Source organism: Chelmon rostratus, chromosome 18 (assembly GCF_017976325.1).
Source record: "Chelmon rostratus isolate fCheRos1 chromosome 18, fCheRos1.pri, whole genome shotgun sequence".
Taxonomy (NCBI): domain Eukaryota; kingdom Metazoa; phylum Chordata; class Actinopteri; order Chaetodontiformes; family Chaetodontidae; genus Chelmon; species Chelmon rostratus.
In genome coordinates this window covers 6,208,014-6,235,326 of record NC_055675.1, presented here as the reverse complement: position 1 = coordinate 6,235,326, position 27,313 = coordinate 6,208,014, and the positions used below count along the sequence as shown (strand labels likewise).

At 45.5% G+C, this 27,313-nt stretch overlaps 1 protein-coding gene across 1 annotated transcript; it reads left to right on the top strand.

Annotated features, from left to right (window-relative positions):
* The first annotated feature begins 3,572 nt into the window (after positions 1-3,572).
* On the top strand, positions 3,573-15,718 carry LOC121622130 (calmodulin-1). Its single transcript, XM_041958992.1, has 6 exons — positions 3,573-3,708; positions 8,663-8,693; positions 9,518-9,661; positions 13,375-13,481; positions 13,727-13,862; positions 14,632-15,718. The coding sequence occupies exons 1-6, from the start codon at positions 3,706-3,708 to the stop codon at positions 14,658-14,660; spliced, it is 450 nt and encodes a 149-aa protein (XP_041814926.1). The 5' UTR covers positions 3,573-3,705; the 3' UTR covers positions 14,661-15,718.
* The last annotated feature ends 11,595 nt before the right edge of the window (positions 15,719-27,313 follow it).

Genomic DNA, 27,313 nt, shown 5'->3' with positions numbered 1-27,313 from the left:
ATTTAAATCAAGCGTGCCGTGTTGGACCAGAGAGGCTGGGAGGGTTACAAGAGGAGGGGTGTGCGTTTTAATGAGGCATTTGCCCTGTCAACTCATTGGGGGGAGTGATACAGCAGGGCTGATCATGGTGTTGGCATTCACTGAAATGTCACATCCACATTTTTGCTCATTCACGATGCTCACGAGCAGTGCTCTGCATAAAAGCCTTGTTTTTATAAGTTCACAAACATCACGGGATACGAAAACAATCAGTAACCATATATTGGCTCAAATATTACTGTCATGCAACATTTTTAGATATACTCAGCTACAGTTGCTTTTTATTTGTATTTGATAATAATATAGCAAGGATCAACATAGGATAAGTCTTAATGGTGCATTTACCTTGGAAATTCTCTAACAATCACTAGTATACTTTGTTCTGATGGGCTCAAACTCTTGCATGAGTGCTGACTAATTCTTACCAAATACCTTAGGCCCTATTTTATTCAGCTTCTTTAAAGGGCAACAGGGGGTTCAAGGTGAGAAAACCTAACCATTGCCATTTCTAATGCCCAGGAAATGTAGTTATATGTCGTTACCCTCGCCTCTGTTGGCGGCTGGCTAAACTGGGAAGATCCTCGTTGTGAACGTGACAGCAAAGAGTGAAGAAATATGTGTATGCGCTCGTCTGAGTGAGGAGAGACCGGAGGAGACGCAAAGCAGAGAGAGAAACGTATATCTGCTTATGTAACAGCCACTTCTCCCGTTAAACAGGGCAAAACGCTGAACAAATTCAGTAAGAAGGTCCCGATTAGTTCCAGCAGATTAACACATGAAACAGCTCAACTTGAGTTAGAGGTACTTGACCTGATGAGAGGGCTGCACACAGCCTGGACCCGGACTGAGGCGCAGGGGTTTGACTGCTGTTCGTGCAGATCTTTAACGTAGAAAATGAAGCCGTTTGTTATCCTTCCACATTAGCTGTAAATGCTGCATGTTTCATGGGGTTCATATGATTCACGACATGTATAGGCCGACATATACTCACTGTAAATACACATACATGCAAAACAAGGTAAAGCACAAATACACAGCAACCACACACTTACTATATTCTTGTTATAATAAACTATATAAACCCTTTATCAGTCTGAACCTGTGACTCATTAGAAATCTGTTATTAAAGTAATGTTATTCAGGGATTTCCTGATTAATAATGGTAAGTAATCCCACTGAATGACCACCCTGTACTGAAGCGTGGTGTTCTGTCTGCTGGACAGCTCTCTCATTATCTGCTGTCTCTTGTCTGCTTTCAGTGTCGAGGACAGCGATGCTAACAAAGCATTTACAGCCTTCGACGTGTGTGTAAAACACACTGTGAGGTCTTATCAGCGTGCTCAGAAGTTAATGGATCTTCTGAATCAAAACAGAGAGCTGTGAGTGGAGACACGTTTCAGCCACCCACCAAACTACTAACACATTTCAGTGGATTTAAGCCTAGTCTCTGTGGCTGTGCTCATGTCCAGGGCCCATACGCTCAGATAGGACACAGTAGTGTGTGTGTGTGTGTGTGTGGCACCTCTTCCTTCCGGATTCATACTCTCCACACTCTGTCCACTGGGTGGTGCTTCTGCCAGGTGCAGTTCACACACTCAGAACAGGCTGGAGGACTAATATGTGTGTAGATTACGACAACGCAGCGATGCTATCGGCTTTGCCAAATTCTGCGTCGTCATTCTACCTTAACTTTACTGTCGTGTTCAGGAGGGAGGCATGTTAGCTTGACTGAATGGCCCAACAAGCTCGGTCTTGTTTTCAAGAAATGCAACGCAACCTCCCCCATCCCAGCTGTGTACCGCTTAAACAAGTATGCAGCAGCCTGCCATGCTCCATGGTTAATTTCACGCAGCCCTACCACACTTTGTAGTAGCCAATAGTAAATCTGCGCACTCCCCATATCGAACCTATCAAATATTTACCCCGCACCAATGAAAAGCTGTCGCATTTTCCTTCCATCTCGACCAAACAAATCAAAATAATTAAACATACTAATAAAGCGGAGGAGAGACGGCGCGAAAATGTGCGTTGGTTTTTAAGTTTCCTGTATTTATATTTATTATATTTCCATCAAGTGCCACTGCCTGGTGCATTGCAGGTCCCGTGTAGCCAATCGATGCGGCCGACACATGGAGTATAATATTGCAGGTCTGCAGCGGCCAATCAGAAACGCCATCACACACCGGCACATCAAATTCTCCAGTGCCAACCAGGCTGCTTGCTACACAAGAGGTATCCTTCCGCGGCTGCAAACTAGCGCCCTGTGTTTGGAAAATCTAATCCTTTTCTGGAGTCACAAGAAGCCAGATGGATAGTTGGTTGATTCATAATGCACCACTGGCGATTTACTATTTTATTATGTAAAGTTCATCATTAGATATGTTTAACGAAGAAGTCTCACAATGTTCTGGTCCAACTTAAAGGCACAGTCTGCGTTTTTTCAAGCCTATGGCGTTTGGTTATGGTTCTTAAAATTGCACCATATGGCAATATAATTATAAATAAATGGATAAATGGGGATTTAGTGGATTCATCTATAATTACTAGACTCGAATCTAACTTAAGTTTTGAAGCATAGGCTTGTTCGATCTGTTATGTGATATTATATTTGCGATTACAGTCTTTTTGCCAAATACCCAGCCTCTCCCACATCAGTAACTCTTGGTTTTCGAGTTCTTCTGCTTTGATAGAGACTATCCATGGATTATAATGACTTGTGAGGGTTATCAGGCAGTGGACAGTGGGGAGGAATTCACAGATTACATAAGTTTTTTGAGTTTTCTAGATAAGTGATCATTCATAAAAGCCAGAAAAAAAAGTTGGTGTACTGGTGGACTATCTCTTCTGGCTTGAACAGCGACAATTCAACCATAGTTTTTTGCCTGCTACAGTTCTTTAGGGTCTTTATGTAAACCATAATGCCTCAATAACTATTTGTTTCTAACTTTAATTTGCAGCTTTATTGCCTGAAAAACCTACAACCTCCCAAGGGGCCTACCAATCAAATATCGCTTCTTGCGAGATATGTCAGTCTCCAGCACAAAACAAGGAAACAGATATCAACAAGTATGGGGAACATGGCCTCCAGTATGTGATTATATGGAGAAACCATCCATGTGAGTAAAAGTAGTAGCATTGAAAACACACCATGTCAAGCTTCCCTTACAAAACCTCATCCTTAAATGACTGTGGCATTGCTTTGTGTGATGGAGACCAAAGGCTCAGTAAGATGAGTGTGGCAGCAACATATTAACTGTTGGAAGTTTGGCTGTGTAGCCACCATGTGTTATATGTATCTAGTGATGCAGTGATGTTATAGGCAACATATCAAACATCATCCTACACAGATGTAATAATAGACTGAATATCAACTGCACCCCAAGCCATGTACTTTAAAATGAGTAAAAGGATGCCCTCGTGCACTGCAGGCGTTTTAGCACCGGTGATTGGCATGTCTTCTGGTAGAGGCCTGTACTGCTGCAGCAGCCCTGAATTGCAATAAGGAAGTGAGTGATCAGTGCTAGTGCGGCGGAGGGATACACAGGCAATCCCCATTCTGGCCACAGCCAATATACACACTCCTATCCCGCCAGTGGAACTCCATCTAAGGAACGGCCGCACTCCTAGTCTGCTTCCACAGACCAACAAGCACACAACCTATCCGACATGGTATGTATTGTCATTCATTTTGTGTACTCGGGAAATGCGTTTTAATAGTGAGAAAGCCTGCTTACTACAAGTGTAAACCCGGCGTGGCTTATTACCTTCCTGCTCCTCCGTTAGGCTGTTTGCTGTTCAGTCATTGATTCCGCTATTCGTATGTGGAGAGGAAAACGCCCGCAAAGCGCATTTGATACGTTTTAGCCAGTGCATGGGAGACCGTGAAGCCCTCGTAAAGGACTGTCTTTGTTCCGTCTTTGCGGTCTTTATGTCTGAAATGACGCTCACATTCAAAATGGGACCATATTTCCCCATAACTGCGCAATTCATCCAGCATTATTGGCTATTCGGCTATATCGGGTCAAGTGGCTGGTTTACAGCTGCATGGTGCAGCTCGAATTAATTTCTGGACAGGATTTAGCGCTATCGGAATAACTAGCAAGCTATTCTGAGTCATTACAGCATAATTCTGCGGCCATAAATGCATTAGGGCAGATTTTACAATCCGCCTTACAGGAGCGCAGGCGTGTTGGGAAGCCTGCCTCCTCCTAGTGCGGTCATACGAGAGACATTTTCCAAACGGAGCCGACATGTTTCGAGGCGGTCATGTTTAATTCACCGCTGCTCGCGCGGCTCGAACGCGGTGAACCCGCCAATGACGCCGCTCTCGTGACGAGGGAAGCGAGCTGGCTGCGTTTGGCTTCCCCTTTTTCTGTGTTGCACCATATTAGTGCTAGAGCCGAGCCGAGCCGTGCCGTGATGAGGGGGGGTGGGGGGTGGCAGCTATTGTATCTCGTCAGTGTTCCGCAACGGAAACTGGCCATATTCTGTAATTACAAGGTTATAGTCACGTTGTATCGCCTGGCTTTTAAAGGCTACAAAAAAGATATATATATATATATTAAAAAAAAAAAAAAAACATGAGACGCAGTTCCGCCTTTACTCAGGCCCTGAGGGTTTATCTTAGGCTATGTTATCTATTTGTTATGTCGGCTGATTTGGTTGCCTCTTTGCAAATTTTCGATGTTATGCAAACGTTGTGAGTTGTCCAAGAAGCTCTGTCTGGCACTGGCGGTCACAAAACATCAACAGCTGTGAAGTTAAGTCGACTTTTTCCAAACCACCATAATGCCAAATGTTGTGAAATATTAATGTCACAGGACCATCACGCTGCTCTACAGCTAATATATTTTGTCAAAGGATGTGCATTATCCTGTAGCAGCTTCGAATCTAAGAAACCATAATGTCTCATTAGGCCTCAGTGACTTGCAAAATATATGTGCATGCACATTACTACGCCATTCTGACCAACCTCACCAGATGTTGAAGACACACGTTCACAAGGCATGCTGACATCTGCAACCAGCTAATGAAACAGAGCCCTTCCACGGGCTACGTCACACGAGGAGAAGCTACCAAGTGGAAATGATCTGCATGTAGAAAGGAGGCCTTCAAGCTAATCCATTGATTATCAAGCTTGATAGATCATTAATGACCCGAGGGAGTCAAGAAGCTGTAGACCTTTTTTCCCCCCTCTGCTGCGATCAAATATCCCATATATGGTATTGAGCTGCAATGCAGTTTCACGTTGCAACGCAGCGCAGTAATTGGAGTGTAAAGTGGAATTGTTATGGAGTTAGCCTGCGTATCAGGACCTCTGAAAAGTTAAATCCACAGGCGTAAGCCCCTTGTCTGCATCAATACACCCATTGAAGTGGAAACAGCCTGCCGCATTGAGGGGGAAGTAGTCGGACCATGCTAAGGCCCTATCCTGTTCCTGTTCGTTCTTGTTTGCTGGTGCATGTTTTGTAACTTGAAGGACACCTGATCCACTGCAGTGAATAATTTATATGCTTGGCGGCAACACCTAGCCATGTCCCATGTTCCTAGTGTCTGGGAGCGATAAAGTGCTCTCTGTGCTGCAGAGGAGTACCCAGCCACCTAGCACCATCAGGCCATATGGTGGACCGGCCTTGTCCGTGGGGTGCAGGGAGGCTGGTGTTGTTTACACCCATCCTCTCTCCCTCCTCCTCCCCTCCAGACACAGTCCAGCCCCGAGGACTCGCAGTCTTTTGTTCGGCCTCAAAGAGAAGAGGCGTTCAGCACTCTGTTGAGTCCAGTGCTCCTATAGAAAGGGAGTGTGTGTGTCACACTGACTCTTTGTGTTGGTGCCTGTGTTAGGGAATGAAAGTGTGTGTGTGTGTGTGTATGTCACACCCATCTGTCAGTGTGACAGCTGGTTGTGCACTTTTCACTTGGTCTGTATAGAGAAGCTACCTCAGGAACAGTTTGGGGACCTCACAGTGACAGCAATCAAAAGTGTGCACCGCTTTGAAGAAGAAGAAGGCAATTGCTGGCTTTCTCTGACACCATTTTGCATCCCCTATCAAATTAAACCTGGAATGAACAGGGACAGATGCAGTATGTTTGTGTACACAAGGGTGATATGACATCAAGTGAGAGCAAAAGATATTCCTCGCTGGCCCAGTGAACTGCCTCCCGACTCCCACAGTCCTGTTTGGAGCGCATTGCTGGGGCTTGCTGCCTGGGCAACAGTGGGAGTGGTTGACCTACTCATGCCAGCGAACCGCTGCCAGCATCCCCAAACACTCACACACTCCTATTCTTCTACAAGCTGTTATTACGACTGGACGCTTGGCAGTGAACAGCCCTGTCCATAACACACCGTGGATGGTGAATCACAGGGAGTTTCCTCTGAACAGTATGTCGCATATAGAGAGAGGAACAGAGATACACAGAGGGGAAAGGTCTGGAGGAGGAGGAGTCATATTGGCCGAAGTTCAAGTGCCAGGGAGAGAACGAGAAAAAGGAGAAAAGGAAGGGATGGGCCGGTAGTCGGCCTGGTGGTGCAGCAGCACCATGAGGCCTGAACAGCTTGGGCCTAAGCCAAGGGAGGATCCATAGCACTGAGTCACCAAACCCCACACCCAGTCCACTTAGAGAGACAGTGGGGAACAGAAAGAGACAGCAGGAGTGACACAGCACGACAAAGAGGGTGACTAAGGGAAGATAGGAAGGGACACTGATCAACAGAGAGCGATAGAGAAATTAACATGAGGAAAAAACACCCGAGATGAGAGGGACAGGGGAGCAGAAAACACACAGATGAGAAAGAAAACCGGTCAAGCTGGGTGGTGTGTTAGTGTCGCCAGGGCTGTGTTGTCTCTTGACATTTCTCATAGATGGAAATGGAGACATGAAGAGGGCGCAGGGAGGGAGGAGGAAAGCAAGCGCTGTTGTGTGGGGAGCAGGTTATTGAATCATGCCAGCTAATCTTATGAGCGGCGCTGAAGTTATCCACGAACCTCTCGCTGGCTAGATCAATCCATCCTGTGGCTGCTGCTGCTGCTGCTCAAGCTGTGAAGGAGAGGCCTTTTGTTTCTGAAAAGTTAAAAGGTCAGCTCACAATGTGTCATGCGGCGACCTGCCAAATCGCGTCTGTTCTTACCAAATCCAGTCATTAAATGCAGCAAATTCGATTCGCTGGCTCGATATACAAGATAAAACAGCCTCACCTCAAAACATGGACTTAACCAGGCTGAGATTTGCTTGGCTGTATCCAAAGCTCGATTGCTTGTACAAACACATAAACACGCCGATGGGGTGGAGGAATTTGCTTTCAGGCAGAACTGACTACTCTGACTGATTCACAGGAAACCTGGGGAATGGAAAGTATTGGTGTTGAGGAAGAATGCCATTAAGAGGGACTGTGTGTGTGTGTGTGTGTTTGCATGAGTACACATACATGTATGCTAGTGTGTGAGGGTTTGTGCACATCTGTGGCTGCTCATGTTTGTCTGTGTGTGTTCCTTCCTTGCTGCCAAACACAATGATGTCAGTGTGGCCTGTTAACAATAATAATAATAAAAAAAATCCATTTTAAAACAGAGATGGGCAGGCACCCGTGGGAGTTATTTGCACCAGAAGCTCTGTATTCACACTTTACTACTGAGGGTGTTTGTTTGAAATCAGTGGCTCCTTCACAAAGAGGCTTGATCCATCTATGTAAGAGGCCCGGCAGTTGATGCTCGCTCACCATTTAAAGCGTGTGTGAGTCACTCTGAGCCATTAGAGAGCCCTAGCTAGCAGGGGAGAACAGGCTGGAAGGGGAACCGAACCATGCCAAGCCAGCAGGCTTTTTTTCCTGTTGGTCTGACCATGGAAAACACTCCCATGCTGATATGTCCTGAAACAACCCTGCCTAAACATTTTCTCCCCGTCTGGAGACAGGACTTCATCCGTTTTATTGCACACATCTCGTTGCCCAGCAGTCCCTCTTGTGTGGACCGCCATAGTGTAGCCAACTAATTTGAACATGGTGTGAGTCAATCCCATAGAGCTGCTCATCAGATGGAAATTTAATTGTGTGCAGTATCCTTGTAGAGCTTTCCATGTTGTAACTTTCTGGCAGTCTATCAAACAAACACAACCTTTAAATAACATCTTGATAAGCCTCTGCTATCAGTATTAGCTAAGTCTGATAGCTGATAGTCAGTATCAATTTTATGGCAATCATAAAAGCAAGGATCGAGTCAAGATGGAATCAGTTAGCGCTAAAGTATTACAAGGACAAAGTCAATCCAACATTGTATAACTTTGCTTAGAGAAGGACTTGCCATTCAGATAAGAAATGTAAAAAACATCCAAAGTTGCAAATGTTCCTCTAACTGATGGACACCCCCAGTGCATTGGCTGGTAGCTAACAGGGGCTAGCAGACATGTTAGGGTATTGTCATTGGTAAATCTTGCCAGTGCAGAGAGCAGATCGTAGCTGACAGACCCCTGAACACTGTGGTCACTGTTGAGCTGTGTGGTGGTTGGTGTGTGGGGACGGCGAGGAATGTAGTGACGAAACAGTTTGGGACTTGGAATAAGTGCCTTGTTGAGTAACATCTTTGTTTGTAACCCTCTCCCTCCCTCTCTTTTTGTTTTCCAACCACAGGCTGACCAACTAACAGAGGAGCAGATTGCAGGTAGGAACAGAAAGATTTTTTTTTCTCCTTTACTTCCCCTCATAGCCAAGTCATTTCTTCACATTTACTGGCTACTTTTGGATCAATTCCACAAAATGTTACTCAATAAAGTCCCCTTGTCTCACGAGTAAGGTAATATCTCCGATTAGCTGTTCTGGTTGCTTCAGCATCACTAATGGAGAACATGAAATGAAACAACTTTGAAGGATTTGGTACCAGCCCTCCCTTGGTAGATCATTAGCTTCTCAAAATGAACAGGAAATAAGAGGAAGAAGTATTTACAGCGTGCCGTGAGTCAGGACTAAAACTCATGGAGCCACAGTAGAAAGACATTTTTCCTGGCAAGTTTATGAGTAGTTTCAATCACTGAGGCACCTTGATATTCTTGATAAATGATGTGGTGTCTAAGACTGGAGGCTGCACATTTTCATCTCAGTCAAACCCCCTCTGTGGCTAATTAGCTTGTGCTAACGCTCCAAGGCTAATGTTCCCTATTGTCTGCACTTGCTCAGATGGGTTTTTTGAAGATTGCTCGTACAAAGCGCAAATTGGTGCAGACATTGAAGTTCTTACAGTAAAATCTTTTTTTTTCTCCACAGTATGAGATGAGATCTCTGTAGTTTTACAGTGCAGCACATTTACAATTTCTGTCCACGGTCATGTTGGCCAATTTACAGCGAACATGAACTGAGTTAATAGAGCCCCTGTAGTCACAAGAGATCGATTAACCTTCTCGACCTGACTGCAGCATCCCAACACAACCCATTTCTGTAACTGCACAGCCACAGTAATCTAACCTCTCACTCTTACTTCCACTTCTGCAGAGTTCAAGGAGGCTTTCTCCTTATTCGACAAGGATGGTGACGGCACCATCACCACCAAAGAGCTTGGCACCGTCATGAGGTCGCTGGGCCAGAACCCCACAGAGGCCGAGCTGCAGGACATGATCAATGAGGTGGACGCTGACGGTCAGTAAACATTCTTCATTCACCCGTGACATGAACAGTTGATTTCAGTAGTCCTCTGTTAAAGAGGTCATATCAGGTGCAAATACAGAAACAGAGCTTGTAAATTCCTCTTGATTGGTCCAAAAAATTAAGTTTAAAGAGGTTGAGCCAATATTGATGAGTTTCGCCCTACAGACCTTATTAAATGTTAAATCTTGAGATAGACAACTCAGTCATAATTTCTGTTAAAGCCTTAAACAGACGACTGGACTAAATCATCATGGGGGTGTCTTACATGTCCCCTCTTACTTACAATGTCTTACATTACAAAGACAGCAGAGACTTGCATCTATTTTGTGAATCTTTTTATATCTAGGCAAGTGAAATATGTCCTCTATGTACCCACAAAATTAATGTAAATGGTGGATGAACAGCAATTAAATTGTTAATTTTACTCATATTTGACAGAGACAATGCGTTTTAATATTTAGGTTAATAAGGTGATGCACTTGTTTTCCGATCAGCGGTTGAGCCGATCCTTTGCTGTTCAGCCCATTTTTAATCAATGAAATGACTTGCAACAGTCGCTTCTAACTGCAGAACATTAAAAGCTACACTTTTTTTACAATTCCCGATTTTAGTTCACTACATTGTGGTACAGTTCTTTCATTAGTTTCACTTTGAAGGAACAGAACCATAATTTCACATTACCATTTTGTTGCATGACTTCAGTGATAAAAGCTGTTCCAAACACATAAGGGATTAGAGCATCCATTACTGCCCCATCTCGAAACACATCAGTGGTGTTGTTGCCCACATCCCTCCCTTTTCTACCAACTGTCAACCAACTGTCCAAGCCAACTGTCCAGCCAGCTTTATTTTCAGATGACGTGTCCCTCTGTGTCAGCAGTTTAGTCACTGTGTGTTCAGCTCCATCATAGTTGACAATGTCAGGGATATGGATGCGCAGGAGGTGCTTTCAGTGTTGGTGAGTGGAGCAGGCTGTGTCATGGTGTTGTGCACCGTGCTGAGTGTCAAAATTCAGACCGATTCTTCTATTCACCTTATGGACAGAGGTTTACTGAGTCTTTATCCTCCAGTGATTGAAAGACAGTAATAGAGACGATGACAGACAGAAAGAGAGAGAGAGGAGTCCGAGAAGTTGGCTAGCAGCTCCCCAGCTGGCTGTCCTTGGGCAGTAGAGTCGAGGATGGTAGCTGTCAGTGGGGCCTTTACCCCAGTGGTGCTCTGTCAGCTTATAGGATTTTGTAAATGGGACTGCATTGATCAGGAGCAATCAATTGCGCCGCAGCTTGGCTGCCCCTTTATTGAAACGTCCTCCTACCATCCTCAGTGCCCTCCCCCTCCCCCCCAGTTACACCCAAGAGCAAGCATACACACACACACACACACACATACACACCATCAGTAACATCCCCTTGTTCTGCCTCTGCCTCCCTTGGCTGATGCAATCTAGGTCAGACAGCAATGAAGCTAGTAATGGAAAATAAAAGTGGTTACATAAGGCCTCTCTGCGCTTTGCACATCCAGTACCCACATCGGCAGCCATGGGATGTCAGCTGGCCCATTGAAAATCAGCTTTATTTACCAAACAAGGAGGCTGTGGCAGAGAACTGCAATGAATGGAAGAGAGGATGGAAGGCTTTAGACAGAGAGCTATTAGAAACAGTCTTTTGGCTATTTGATTGTAAAAGCCAAACCACAGTTTATGAACACAGTATTACAGTATCAAATGGAATTGCTGCTGTTTATCTTACAGTTACACAGATCAGGAAACCAGCTAACCACACCTGCTTAAAATTATTTACAGCCTTCAGTATTCCTGGCCTATGAAAGAGCATGCTGAGGTAAAATATGTAAAAGAAAAGCCCATCCAGTATGACGAAGGATTAAACTTGTTTAATAATAGATTGAATAACTGTATGACAAAAATATTAGCTTTATTCCCAGCTCATCACTCATCACCATTACACAACCCTGCCTTTCTCTCTCATCTCAGGGATGGAAGTCGGTTTTATGATGCAGGAAAAAACGATGACCACACACAGAAGCGCAGAGATGCCTCAGCCTTGTATCGTTTGCGTCAGCACCTCTTATGTGTAATCGCACCATCTCCCACTCGGTTCACTCCTTATATTCTCTCCTCTTCACATCTCCCTCATCTTCATCTCCCTCTCTACCGCCCACTCCCTCCCTCCCTCCCTCTCTCTCTATTTTCTCTCTCTTTCCCTCCCACCATTTTCTCTCTCTTCCCGCCTGCCTTCCTCCCTGTCTTCATCCCTCCTTGCTTCCATCCCTCCTTCCGCCACAGCAGCTGGCTTGAGGTGCAGTTGAGCGTATGTAACTCGAGGGCTGCCTTGCTTCTCTCGTCATTGTCCCCCTCAGATCATGGTTTTCCAGTTGCAGTCCGCCCTTTTCCAAGACTGGGACAACCCCCCCCCCCCCCCAACCCCCAGTGGCGGCATGTGTTCCCTTAGCGCTGCTGGCTGTCTCTGTGTGTTAGATAACAGGTCCTTAGATTGTTACCCTGGGCCATGAGATCACCATCTGCCCCATCACATTACTGCATCCCTTTCCTTCCACACACACATCCATTGTCGCTTGTTCTCTCTCTACGTGGCTTTCTGAAGCGTGCTCTGTCATTGGTTAATCTGCACACAATCCCCCCCTCTCACCCCACCCCATCCGTCCCACCGCAGGGCTAATCCCCCTGGGTATTTCGCCCTTGGTGTCCCTGACCTTCAATTCAATCCCATGACTTTTCGGTTTTTGTCACTTTTTAATTATAATGAACCGCCACATTTACTCCCAATATCTCTGAAGTCTTCATAAAAGTGAGTCCTACCACCAGCAGCCCTCCATCCTCCCTCCTGTGGTTGCAGTCGGTGAGCTGGTGAGCTCCTCATAGATCCTACCTCTGTCAAGAGGGTCTGATCCCCTGGTAATCCTGTCTTGACAACTGCAACATGGATATTGATCCTGTTGCACGCATTTATTCACCGCCAGCACAGCAGCTGCCATCAGGACCACCAGAAAGGAAACCATTGAGCCCTTTCTGAATCCTTTTGGACAAACCAAAAACTGTGTTGAAGGGGAAGGGGGACAAAAAATGAACTTAAAGACGGATAAAAGTAGGAAGGAGGGATTGAGTATCTGGAAGCTCCTCATGCGCTTCCCCTCCAGCCGAGGGTTTCTGACAGGAATGGAGCCTTGGATTTACTCAGGGTCCTTGAAGGCCAAGCTGCACAGTATACTATATGTCTACATTATGGATGACTGGCTATGGGTCCTCCATGCAATCCTGCTGCGCTGTGTATAACATACGCAACATTTTTTCAGGGCTTCCCTCAGGAAGAAAGGAAAACACACACACACACACATTCTACCTCCTTCTCTCAGCCTGCAGTCGCTGTGTTTATCACAGGAAGGAAGGTGTATACTAAAATGATTTGAGGGCTGCTCCCCTCACAGCGATTACTAATGTCTCAAGTTGCACTGTGACTGCCAGGAACACCTCTGGAGACGAGTTATGGCCCATATGATAATGTCATACACGAGGGAAAGAAGAGGGCCGGAGGACTAAATTAATATTTTCAGTTGGGTGCTTTTCATCAGCTAAATGCTGGGTTATATTATCTCTGCTTATCTGAGTTTGCTTTTAAGTAATTGCAATTTTTGCTGATTGAATGTGCCTCATTGATCACCCATTCCAGGTAATGGAACCATTGACTTCCCGGAGTTCCTGACCATGATGGCCAGAAAAATGAAGGACACAGACAGCGAGGAGGAGATCCGCGAGGCTTTCCGGGTATTTGACAAGGTAAATAAGGTCAAGGTTTTAAGAGTGAGAAAAAACATTTTTGGCAAGCTAAAGTTTTAGTTTTACTGTTACACAATAGTTTAACTGTTATGTGGTGGAAGACGTGAAGTAAAGTTTACCTAATGAAGTCAAGTGTCATCAGCTTCCGACTTCCTGCTTGTTAAACACCTGCCGCCTCATCTTGCTCATTAATGGGTCTGGTGGGATTTTTCATGTTTCACACTTTTTAAACCCCATGTTTCCAGGACGGAAATGGCTACATCAGCGCTGCAGAGCTCCGTCACGTCATGACGAACCTGGGAGAGAAGCTAACGGACGAGGAGGTGGACGAGATGATCAGAGAAGCAGACATCGACGGAGACGGACAGGTCAACTACGAAGGTAAAATATAGCAGATGGCTGTAAAGGAAGCGCACGCTAAAATGTCATGGTGCACAAATAGCTTAGTTTCTAGGCCATGCTGTAAGCTTTTATTAAACAGGGGGACCAGAGCACTTGATTTTCCAAGCTGTGTATTTCTCTGAGGGCGTCTGTAAGACAAGCCAGCCACACATAATATTAGTTATTAGATAGGGGCTATAGATGGAGCCTGCTGAAACAGAGATGGGAGAAAGCCATCCTTCTGAATCATCATCAGTGTGCCAGGAGCCTTTTCACTCTTTCTTTCTGGCTGCCTCTCTCCCTCTTTATCCCTCCCCCCTACGATTGGTCCCTTGGCACATTACACGAGAGACTGCGCTCATTTTCTAGAAGGCTGTTGATATATTATGAACAGTCCATAAGTCCTGGCTGAAAAGTGCCCTACTTCTACACTCCCATTGTACCACCGAGAGAATATGTGCTGTGCAGACAATGAAAAGCCTGCTCTTATTTATTTATTTTGGAGGTGCGTGCGCATATCGCCGTCCACAACTGTAAGCACAATGCCAGAGCTTTTTAATCAAATGGGTTTAATGAGATGAACACGGAAGCCGTTTGGAAAGGGGACACTAATTAGGATGTGTGTTCTGAACCAGCTCAGCTTGATTAAAAAATTAATAAAGCATTTAACAATTTAGCAGGTGACTGCTCTCACTGGCAACAGGCTGTGCCAAAGCCTTAAACCTGATGTCCTGATTGTCTTTTGTCCTCTCTCTTTCTCTCTCCGCAGAGTTTGTACAGATGATGACTGCAAAGTGAAGCTTGCCCGCCCCGTCCTGTCCCCTCTTAGAAGAAAAAAGGAAAAAAAAGGAAAAAAAAAAAAATCAAAATGTTTTACTTACCTCTTGGGAAAAAAAATGTTCATTTATTCATACTGTTTCTGTATAGAAAATAATTGAATGTTGAAATAAAATATCCTTCTGTCCACACAGGAAAAATATAAAAATATACAAAAAATATCTGCATGAAAATGATGGTTAGTGATCCTGTCCCCTCCCCCCGGAGATCAGTTTAGCATCAGTACTTAACAAGTAACAATAATAACAACAAACCCTGTAACTACTACCTTCAGACTAAAGCAAAAGCATTTGGCGAACTCCTTCCAGTTCCATTTGCTAGTGGTAAATGTCTGGGCTGGCCATCTCTTCTTTCTCTCTCTGTTTTCTGTTCTTCATGCATGCAGCTTGAGACCGGAGCACTAACCCCCCCGCCCCCCCATCCCTCCTCCGGGCTACCAGAGCGTGCTGATTCCACTATAAGCTGTCCTCTTGTTGGTTTGGTACAGTTTTTTTGTATTTGGAGAGGATCCCTGTACTGTTAAGATGAGAGAATATACCAGGTTCTAACTCAAGCGTTTAAGTGGAATGGGACTTAATTGTATGCTAGATAAAAAGAAAAAAACAATGTACAAAAAATACATTTTCAAATGTTTGGCATGTTCTTTTGTTTTTGTTATGTTATTTGGACAGCCATCTTAGTAGTTGTGCGTCCTGCCCTTTTAAAGGAGGGGGGACATAAAGAGTCTTACGGTGAGCTTTCTATTTTTTTCTTTTTCTGTTCTTTTTTTTCGCTGAGATGGAGTGTCTGTCCTCTTTTCTTGCAAGAGAGAATCACTGGCCTTCACTTTTATTTTTCTTCTTCTGTTTCTCGACTCAGACAAGAGCATAGTGAGGGGTGTACTGTGTTTGCAGCGCATGCTGTTATGAGCGTCAGCACACCAGTCTTCGCGACTGTTCATCTGAGTTCAGTTTACATTCATTCCAAGTTGTACATGCTAGTCTTTATTTTTTTTTTCAAATAAAAGACCATGAACTTTATCATGTCTTATGTCATTTTTCTTATCGCTCAATTGTGAAAATGATCTCTAAAGACAGCGTAACAAGTCTGTGCTTTGTTTCCCGACTAGACAAATGTGTCAATAATAAATGAGTCTAAGCATCATTTTCTCCATGTGCAGTGTCATTGGGCGATGTTGAGCAGAGGAGAGACTCGGTGTGTAACACTGAGCTCCATTACATGGCAGCGAGGCTGCGGAGAGAGGGAGCTGCTCACAGGGGAGGGAGAGGCAGCGGAGAGTGTTTGCTCTCGCGCTCAGCCGAGGATATACATACACATCTATGACGCCTCTCTTCTCTCTCAAGACCCGGTCGGTTGCTAGGCAACAGGAACATGCTGTAACTGGGATGTTGGGGGTTTTTGAAAAGGCAAGTGGGAGTTTGAATAAACCCTCCTGCTTCTGCCGATGACTCCATGTTGGCTTGTCCTAGTAAGGCAAACCAGGCCACAACACTACTGCCGTGTGCAGTTTATGAGCAGCGCACGCACGCACACACACACACACACACACACACAGAAAACAGGACAGGCTGGCATGACGGCCTGTGCTGTGCCTCCAACACGATCCTACCCAAATGTCTAAAAAGTCATGTCAGAGCTCCATTGTTTTACTATATTTGGACTGTAATTTGACCATGTTTAGAAAGGAGCAAAGATAGGCTGAGACAGCCCTCCACCCACCTACAGCACGAAGTTAGCACTTCATCGTACTAGGGGTTTGATTTAGGGACATACACAGGCATACACACACCTTCTTCTTTATACTGGGCGTGGTTCCGCTTTCAGCCGGAAAACAACATTCTCTGCATTCCTCATACACTCGTTATCTCTGTAGATCTGTTTTAAATTAGATGCCACTTAGCTACTGAGGAATGAGCCTTGCCAGCATTAATCAGATAAATTGAAGTTTACTGAAGGAAAGGGTGGGCAACACGGAACAGCATGAGCAGCTCTGCCCAAATGCTGGGAAGTATGTCAATCATCCTCTAATTACAGCCATAATGTCTCATTTTGAAAAAAACAGGCAAACTAATGCACTCGCCCTTCCTCGCCCCTCCCTGCAGCGCCAGCCGAGCCAATAAGAAGTGCTGTTGCAGTTGATTGACAGCTGGGACTGAAGCTCTGCTGTTGTAAAGCGCCTAAACTAGTCAGGTGGTCAAATCTTGACATTTACAATGGCAGGATAGTCATAAAAAGCATTAAACTCGGAATTTTTTAGTACATTGTTCATTTTTTAGTTCATTATAGACATTTTTGAATATTTTCATAACTTTCATTCCAGGTTTTTATTATCATTTCACTTTCAATGACAGCATGATTGCTTGCCTCCTCTCCAGCCAATCACAGCCTCTCTGCTGCCACCCACACCTGCTAACCCCTGCGGCCAGCTAGCGAGCTAGCTCCCGTTGGCGTGAGAAACCGCGTGGCTCTAGAACCGCAACACTAGCTGAATTTGCCAGCTAGCTCCAGCTGTCGACACTGGCTCTTCAGTTTAATGCCAAGTATAAACTGACAACACAACCGAGCTAGTTAGCAGGCTAGTCTGACAGCACGTGTAGCCTTAAATAAATAAATAAATAATTTATTGAACAATTTCACAATTTATAGGCTAATTTTTATGTTTTATTCTATCTTCATTTGATTTTTTTTCCATAATGTCTTACTAGTTTACTTAATATCGAGTCGCATATTGCAGAACAGAAATCAATTAGGCTTGGATGTAGGTGTAATGGATGATGGGAAAAAGCTATTTTCCTCCCTACCAAGGACGCCGCCTGAGCTACTGAAATTCAGAGATGTTTTCAGCTCATTTTCAAATATTTAGTGCACTCAGCATTCATTAAATCACTCACATTACACACACTATGACAGTCGTACTATACGTACATATAAACCCTACAAACACATGTATACACACACACACACACACACACACACACACACAGAATAGGTGGGGCACCAAGCAGAGGACAAACCCAATAGGACATGACTCCACTGGTAGGTTTGGGCCGCCGCGCTCCACATGCCAACCAACCAATAAGACACAACTGGACGCACCCTGTCAACCAATCCCAAGACAGAGAGGGTGTTTTTTCAGCGCTGAGGCTGCGGGCTCCCTGGAAAAGGCCTCCCGTCCTATCAGGGGAGGATGGGACACTTGAGCACCCCGGGGGTTAAATTAAGAACATCAATATTTCACGTGTAAATGAAGCAGCACACTGCAGAGGCAGTAATGCGAGATGGATTGACTGGGCAGAGGTATCACGTATCAGCGCCCCTGGAAAGAACAGACACACTTATGAGACAGGCCCGTGACATACAGCAGGAGAGTGTATGTCTATGTGTGTGAGGGTGTGTATCCTGTGTGTGTGGGTGTGTGTGTGTGCGGGTGCAGACATGGCATGTGTGCAGTGACATGGAGGACTGTTTGTTGGTGTTGTGTCCAGCTGTATTAGCAAGTTAAGGAAGTGGATAAGGTGAGCTGAGCCGGGCGCAACATCAATATGCGGATGCTTCTGGCACTTTCTACCACACACACACACACACACACACACACACACAGAGAGAGTAACAGAAGTCCATTAGAGCCAGCTTAACGTGTTTTGGATGTTGTTATATTGAGCTAAACAAGCAGCTTTTTCTTTCTGGTGGCTTGCTAAAGTTAAAGGTACAGTGTCACCAGCACTGTAATAAAGAGCGGCAGGGACGACCTTTCATAAAGCCCTGACCTTTACACTTTTACCCTCACCAGGGTTGGGTATCGAACCTAGTACTTTTAAGTGTATCGATTGAATTACGTTGCTACTACAGAGTACCGATTCACGTTTAATCAAATGCTGCTAAACTTCAGTACCCGAGAAAGCGAGGCTACTACGTCACCCCTGCGGTTTGCTGAAGGCACAGTGAGTCAGCGTGGCTACACTTTGCAAAACTCGACGCAGACAACACTCGCTGCCCACTTGCGATGCAAAATGCAAAGCTGGCCAGGGCAACGCGTCTGACCTGAGGAAACGCTCACATGTATCTAAAAGGCTGAAGATCGCATAGTGTTTGACAGACTGAAAGTCCTCCGCAGCAGCCGCAGCTAATGTTAGCACGCCTGCAGCCAGCGTCGACGACGTTGAACCCTCAGTGAACAACGAAACTTTAGCTGAGGCATTGACAACTTCATTGGACCTGACCCTAGCACTCACTCTGTGCATGTACACACACACCTGAGCACACACATACACACTTGGGAACTTGAAAATATTTGTGGATTTCGCGCTGTATGGACCTCACCAGAACTTTCCACTCGCGTCACTGCTGCATTTAATCTTTTCCCTTCAAAGCCGTCCTTTCTGTTCTTTACCTCGCTCTATTATTCATGCCAAAAAAGCAGAGACACCTTCAGTAATTAGCTTGTATGGATTTGGCCATAACGTTTTTGCAGCCTCACTGCTTATTATGGGCCTTGGAGGGTCGTTTTCGCCGTGTTGTGTTAATGACGACTATTGAGGTGGTGGAGCAAAGCACCGCAGGGGGTTTTGGCTGTTCTTGCTCCTCGTACTCTGCAATGCAGCGCCACCCCCCCACCCCGATCTCAACCCACCACCACCACAACCACCGCCATCCCAACAAACCCAGCTAAGCCCCCCTCTAAATCAGTCCCGGTGCCTTTTCAATTACTGGGAGCAGCGTGGGTCTCTCACTAACTCTTCCTCTCAACCTCTAATAGCCCCATCTCTCGCTTTTTTATCCTCCTCACTCTGTCATTCCCTCCGTCTTGATTTCTCGCTCTGTCTCCCTCTCTTGTCCTCTCACTCTCTCTTTCCCCCTCATTTACCTTGCTCCCTCGTCTCTGCCTGCTCCATTTGTCTTACGGTGCGTTTTCATTTTTATGGACTCCAATCACTCTTCTCGCTTTTTCCCCCCTTCTTCTTCTTCCTACGCCCCCCTTTATGGTGCGTCAGTGTCACCGTCACCGTCTTCGGGCTTTTCCTCATCGGCGCCAGGCCTCCCTCTATTTACCTAGAAAAATAGGCTCATCCATCTTTGATTGTTGTGAAATATTACAGCAGTGTCACGACAACCAAGCCTCCCTGAACTTCATGCAATATTCAGAGCCGATGATATAAGATTCCTGCTAATGAAAAAAACAGCAGGCAATACAAACAGCCCTTTAATAACAGCCTGGCAGAACAGCTCGCTCCCTATCGAGCTTCAGGAGTGAAGTCAGCTGGTTGTGGTCAGAGGCTGAGAGACCCTGTACATCAACAGGTCCCTTGGGTGAAGGCACCAGGACCCATGGACCTGTTTGTTACATGGGGCCCACTTGCGCCACGGGGCTTATCTGCTTAACAGCCACCATTATCAACATTGTAGTGACAATCACCGGGAGATCCGGTCATGCAAACCCTCCTTTAAAATACATATTGTTCCGGCAGGGACGAGAGACATTGTCACAGTGATGGAGAGAGGGCCGGTAAAGCTTTATATCCCTGATGCACACACAACACTGTTAAATGCACAACAAATGCATGCACATGCAAAAAGCCAATACACCCACTCATACATGCGCACCACATATACACATGAGCAGGCATTTTGGGGGCGGGGGTGGGCTTAGTGGCAGTGGATTGCATCAGCAGCTCCTCCAATGGGGATAAACCCCCCCCCGGCTTGTAAAAAAAAAAAAGGCAAACAGCAAGAAAGATCAATGCAGAGGGACCAATTCAAAGAGACAGGAAAGAGATGCAGAAGGGGGAATGAGGAAAAAAGGAGGAGGGAGGCAGAGGGATGGAAGGAGGAGACGGGGGCTGTCAGAGAGAAAGCGCTGAGCTGGGATCCTCCTGCTAGGGATTTCCTCCCACTGATGTACCCACCCCGCCCCCCCTTTCTTTTTACCGCAACGTAATCTTTCCCGGGCTCATCGCATATTCCCTGCCAATACCCAACACTACCTGTACTTCAGACACTACTGCTGCTGCAGACCCACTGAGCCACGTCCTGCCCCGTCTGCACAACAGCTCACTGCCAAGCCCCTGCTGATTGGCACCGACCTCGCGCTGGAGAGAGGGACGACAGGGGGGAAAGGGAAGGAGATGTAAAAAGGCGGGTGTGGGGGGTGGGGGGTAGTGAAAAGGGGGCCAGTCTTGCAGAGGCAATGCAGAGGCAATACGATGCAAATACAACATAATGCAGTGGTGCTGGGGGAGGCACTGCAGATGAGACAGGGCAAGGACATCCAAGGGAAGGCTGCTACTCCAGGCCCCCATGGGCACGAGGGATGATGCTTGAAACGCACCCTTGACCTTGATGGACGTACAGTATAAATTACATATTAGTATGCAATGGAAATGTGCAACAGTAGCTACAAACGCAAGTGAGAACGGCCAGAACTTGTTCCGCAGTCCCAGGCGACAGATTTGATTGACAAGGCATAAAATCCAACTTCTACCGCCCTCCCTCCCTCCTCCAAGCACGTTCATAAACATTCATGAACTCACTCACACAAACACACACACTCTCATGACAATCTACGCAAACGTGCCCAACTGTTCAATAATTAATTACCAATATGCGCACCGTCTGAGCAAAACCCAAACGGCTCAAATGTACCTTGACACAAAAGAATTCATTACAGCAAATAGGCCGGGGTTTAGGTAATGTAGACATGCTGACACAGTTCAGAGTAATACAATTTTCAGAAGTAATCTCGTTTCAAGTCTTGTTAGACTGCGTACAGTCAGGGAGTCACAACACCATTCCCTCTTCCCTCAGCGAACAAGTCTGGAGAATGTTCCCTTAAATGTTAACGTCCTCCTTTTCTGATTTAATAATTCAATAAAGCGAGGCTTAAAATGGTCTGCGCTCTCTCAGGGCTGCCAGGAACAATTCAATTAGACAGACAACGTGTTGTGACAGCCCGGTTTATGCTTAGATCCCTTATTTGCTCGTCGTGTTTGTGTAACCCCTCGGCCCCAGCCACCTCTCCGTCTTTCTCTCCCCCTCTCTTTCTGTCACTTCTTCCTGCATTGACAGTATATCAGAGTGCCAAGAACGCCGAGGCAACTAGCCGACTCAAGACTTTTTCTGCCCTGCTGTGACGAGCTGCGGGCCACATTTTGTGCTGTGGGGGTAAAAAACAACAAAAAAAAACCTGCTGCTGTCAAGGGGTAGTTGGAAGAGCCAGCGGGGGGTGAAATGTGATGGGGATGGCGCGGCTCTGCATTTGTATAATATTGTATGTGAAAGGTGCTGACAGGCGACAGTGAGGGAAGGGCAGAGCACTCGTTCCCAGGATGGGTCGGTCAGCCGGCCGTCAGCGCGGGCTAATCCAGAGCTGTGTTGATTGACGGGGGGCCAACTGTCAGCAAGTGAAAAAGCCTTGTTCTCAACACTACCACAAGGCTTTTCTGCACAGTAGCATCGCCCCGCATGAACACGTGTCATATGTGGCCTCTGCCTGAAGCAGAAATGGGAGGTGACTATTATTTGCAGGTTAGGATATGACCTCAGATGACACTGTGCAATACATACACACACTTGAAGCTTGCTGTTGTTCAGTTTTTCTTGAATCTGAACCAACAAGAAGAGTCAACAGCAATGCTAGCAGCTCTGGCTGCAAATAGTGGTTCCTTGAGCTAAATGCTAACATCAGCACGCTAGCATACTGATGTTTACCAGGTTTAACATTGCTTTCTCTGTTTAATGTTTAGCATTTCTGATTTAGCACTACACCCAAAGTGCAGCTGGGGCTGATGGGTAATCTCTCCTGCCGATAGCCAACACTACCTTTACTTTCGACACTACTGCTGCTGCTGCAGACCTGCTGAGCTATGTCCTGCCTCGTCTGCACAACAGCTCACTGCCAAGCCCCTGCTGATTGGCACCAACCTGACACTAAAGAGAAGGACGACCGGGGGGTGGAGGTAGCAAATTTCATGGCAATCCATCCAATAGTTGTTGAGATATTTCAGTCTGGACCAAAGTGGTGGACTGACAGACCCTCAGTGCAATCCCATGACTCCCTGACAAAAACTGAGATGGTGATTCAGCTATGATGCTGGTTTGCGGTGGCGCTCGTGTGTATTTTACTGAGAAGTGTTTCTACTATTCTGTGTCCCTGTATGTAAATGGGGGCAGACACAATCCTAGCAAATTTAAAGTGATGGTTTACCACTTTGATCGACACTGTTCCCAGGCAGATAATTAAAAAAAACAGAAGCTGTAAATCCCATTGCCCACTACTTGACACAGTTAGCAACTAGCTGGTGAACATAGTGGAGCATTCAGCAGCTAAATTGGTAGCTATTTCCCTCAGGAGCTGGTGGAGACCAAAAACAGAGCTAAAAGGAGAGTGACTGTTGGACCTCGATTACCCAGGTGGACTCCAAAGGCAACTGTTTTCTAAGGTTCACCACAACAACTTCATTAAGAGATAATATACTAATGTCGTGTTTGCAGTATGCTCCCAAAGTGGCCCAAAAATCGATTAATACTGCCTTAAAGACATTAAAATATATTCAAGAGACTAAGAGAATGTGCTTAATGTGTTTTTTAAAATCCTTTATTCTACAGTCGTGCAAAAAAAATCTATGATTCTGAATATGAACATTACAAACACAGTGGAAAAACATTATACAACATATGGAGTGACTGTGACATTGAATGCACAAATCTTTGAATCAACATGTCTTGATGAATTGATTATTTGATTAGAGTAAATCTATTACATTAACTAAACAAACCCAGTTATTTGCTTTGAATGGCACAAAGCTGTATCAGGCCTTATGCATATGAAAGCAAATGTGTGTCTGTACATGCAACCACAGAGACAAGGCAGGAAAGCAGCAGTGTCCTCTCCGCCGTGTCCACCCACACAGAGGCCTAGTCACCAGGTGGGCGGCTGGCAGTCCACTCTCATTGGCCAGCTGAGGCCGCCTGTCCAGTGGAAACAGCGAGAGCATGGTTTTCCCAGCCAAAAGAAGATGATTTCCATCTCCTCATCTCCCCACACCAACGTACCCCTGCCGCAGCGATGAGCAGGGGCTGATTCAGAACAGAGAATTACCTTGATATAAATAGTTATGCCATCATCCTCCTTTGATGAGCCTTCGTCGAGAATTTAAAGCGATGGTTAAGAATTTCGAGAAATGTAAGTGAGTCACCGTGAGCTTGGGAGGCCTGTCAGACCTTGGCTCATTCTTACATTGAAACAGACGCAGTTAATGCAAATGGAGGTCAATGGGGTTAAAAACAATCACACAAGGCAGCATTAAAACACTTCTCTAAGTGGTTTACATCATATTAAACAAGTGGCTTTGGTTGGACAGAAAGTGATTAATCAGACTTTTTGCCACCCTGGACACTCCTTTTAAAACTTAAAAAGCATTAGCGGAAAAAAAATGAGAGAAGCATTCTTGTCTATGCGGTTATATAACCCCACATTCTCTATTCCGCAGTTGAAATACTGGTTTTTATTTCTATTTAACCATTTTCCTTAATTTGAAAACACCTCATGCTCTGTTATTTGAGCAGCTTGCTGAAGTCCTTATGCGCACGTCGTGCTTCTGTCTGTTCGGCTGTCTAGACTAAAGGGAACCAGGCCTCTTTAATCAATTCAGGCCTTTTAATCTCTTAGATTCTTTTTTTTGTTGTTTTTCATTAAACCCTTTGAAAAGCGATCAATTTTGAGGTAAATGTTTCACCACAGACAACATCAAACTTGGGGATGGAGCAACTGGTCAGGCAGTCGTCGTTAAACCTCACTGATGTACAGCACAGAGCTGAGCAGAGTCAGTCACTTCTTCATCCCCTTCCTCGCCCTCTCTCCCTCCGTTTTCTCTCTAATTACTGCCTGGCACACTAATGAGGAGGATTCTTTCGTTAAACACAAACAGCAGCCTGGCCCTTAATTAGCAGCCTCTCTGGCTTGTTTTTTGAAAACACTGTGGCAGAGAGTGGAGCATCTAACAAAGGCCCACTCCTCGCTGACACCGACGCAAATAAAGGCCGCGCCGCCCAGTGTCAAAACGGTGGGGGAAATCATCAAATGTGGCCGGGCTTGCACGTGTGTGTTCATGTGTACTGTATACTGTATGTGTGTGTGTGTATAAGAGACCTGCTCCTGCTCAGTCAGCTGCATAGTACATCATGGTTTGTTGGAAAGGGAGTGAAATAGTCGTAAACTGCTAGTTCCAGGTGAAATGAGCTCCCCACATCCACAAACGTCATTAAATCTTGGAGGATATTTGAATTTCAATTTCTGCTTATTTCTATAGTTAGTACTTTATAATAACAAAAGGAGCTGTTGTGTCCTGGAACACAGGAACAGCGCCACAACAAAGTCTGACATGGCAAGAAGTTAACAGCCAGATGATCAGGTTTGTTCATTAATTGATCTTTTTTTGGTCATTTGGGGGTAGAGGAACAAGTTGGAATTAACATATGATCACCTTGCAAAGTTGATATGGCTAACATGTTAGCAACAATAGCATATTTCAACATCCAGGAGACAAGGAGCAAGTTCATTTGGAATCGAGTTTGTGTGGCGAACGTTCAGTGTTCGCTCATGTAGCTGCTTTTGGTCAAAACTAAAACAAAAATAAGACCTAAGACTCAAAGTATTCATGAAGCCTTCTCAGGAACTAAGTGACGGAGCAGGAGGAGGTCAGAACGGATGTTTTTCTTGGGATGATTGTCATTTGTTTTGGTTATATTAAGAGAATTTCTTAACCAATGCCAACTACAAAGAATGGCATTCAAAGAATATCACTCTGACTTGTCTTCACACACACACACACACACGCAGACACACACAAAAGGCTATACAGATGCATCAAAGCATGTTTTATCAAAGTGCTCAAGGCAAAGTGGGTAGTAATAGAGCTGCTGTACTTAGTGTTGAGAGGCCAATCTAAGTGGACAAAGGTCTGTCCCAATGAAGCCCGTCCAGCTCTAATGGAGGGTCAAAGGCTAAACACACGGAGGCACAGCTTGTTGAACTAAAAATATCCTTCTACTCACATTCATACATTCCTCTGGGTTAATAAAGAGTCGCATTAAGTACACATCTCACTTGTATCTCAGATCCACCTCGATCCCTCCCCACACAGCTTGACTGTTTCCTAAACAGAGGGGGGTAAATGAAAGAAATGCACTTCATCCACGGTTACCAAGGAGACGCACGGGGGACTCTGAAGATGAAAACCTGAGACGACGGCAGTGGCCTGCTGAAACTCGCCACCGCCGGCTGAGGCGTCTTCAGTTTCCGCTGGAGCACCTGTAGCCAGCCTCTCCGACGAGGGCCAATCACAACAGCTCGGCGGCGCCAGCAGGCGAGTGACAGACAGCCAAGGATCAATGGGTCGAGCGAGGGCAGCGGGTGGCGACCCGCTGAAGTCACAAAGCAATATTTGAGGAAGCTGAATGGGCCGCTAATGAGTCATCGGATCCTAAATGATAACAGAGTGTTTATGGGAGGTCACCTGAGATGGCTGATGAATAATAGAGGGGCTGTAGCCAGGTGAGGGCAGGTGAACTCACCAGGTTGTGGTTAGAGCTCAGCTCAGGGCTGGAGCAGCCACAGGCCAACATTTAGGCTCACACTTAGCCACAGGAGAGGGGCAACAAGCCAGAGGGGCAAACAAAGGCCAGCGGGCACAGAGCCAGGGCCAGCGCGACGCACCAGGCAGGACCAGGGTCACAGTGATAATGAGACCCAACAGTATAGCGAGCAGGAAACCAGTAAATGACAGCAGCAGAACTGGGTATTGAAGCTCAATACTTACTGGCACTGATGGAAATGTGCCCATAGCACCGAGTATCAAAACCTGTCTAATTTAAAAAGCCATCATTAAGCGAATCATCTTGTTTACTTACTCGTTCGTCAGATAGTTCCTGATTTAAATACGCAAAAAGCTCTTTTAAAGTGTAGTAAAGATATTTATAGTATATTCCATTTGCAAGGATATAAGAATTCAGGATGCTTTCATCTTCCTGTTCATTTATGTGTAAGTACCACAAGTCAGGTATTATATCACCACTAGTATACCTGAGTCTGTAGACAGTCAATTAATCAATCACCCGTTCGACTGGTTATTACTCTGCAAAAAATGTTAATATATGATGAATTGATTTGAGTCGTTTTCTTACTCTTCTATGATTATGGTAAATTAAAAAGTAAATATCTTTGGGTTTTGGACTCTTTTTTTTTTGGACTGATATGAAAACAGAGCAAATCTGCAAACCCCCACAGCTGAGACATTTGGTGTTTTTGCTTGATTCTGCTCGACTTACGAAATCATTTTGGTTATTAAATCGGCTCATTTCCTGCCAATAACCGAGGATTATTGTCTCGGCGCTGCACAAACACGTCCGCGTTCACACCTATTTGAAATTTAGTTTCCAATTCAGCTCACCTGCTTGTGTAATTTGCTGGAGAAAACCTGACACATGAAGGAAACCCGGGGAGAACATGCAAAGCCTTTCCGAGCAAGCTCCGCACAGAAAGGTCTCAGAGGGGTTTGAAAGCAGGACTCACCACGAGGAAAACCTGTAATACAGATAGTGGCTGATCAGCCCTCACAGCA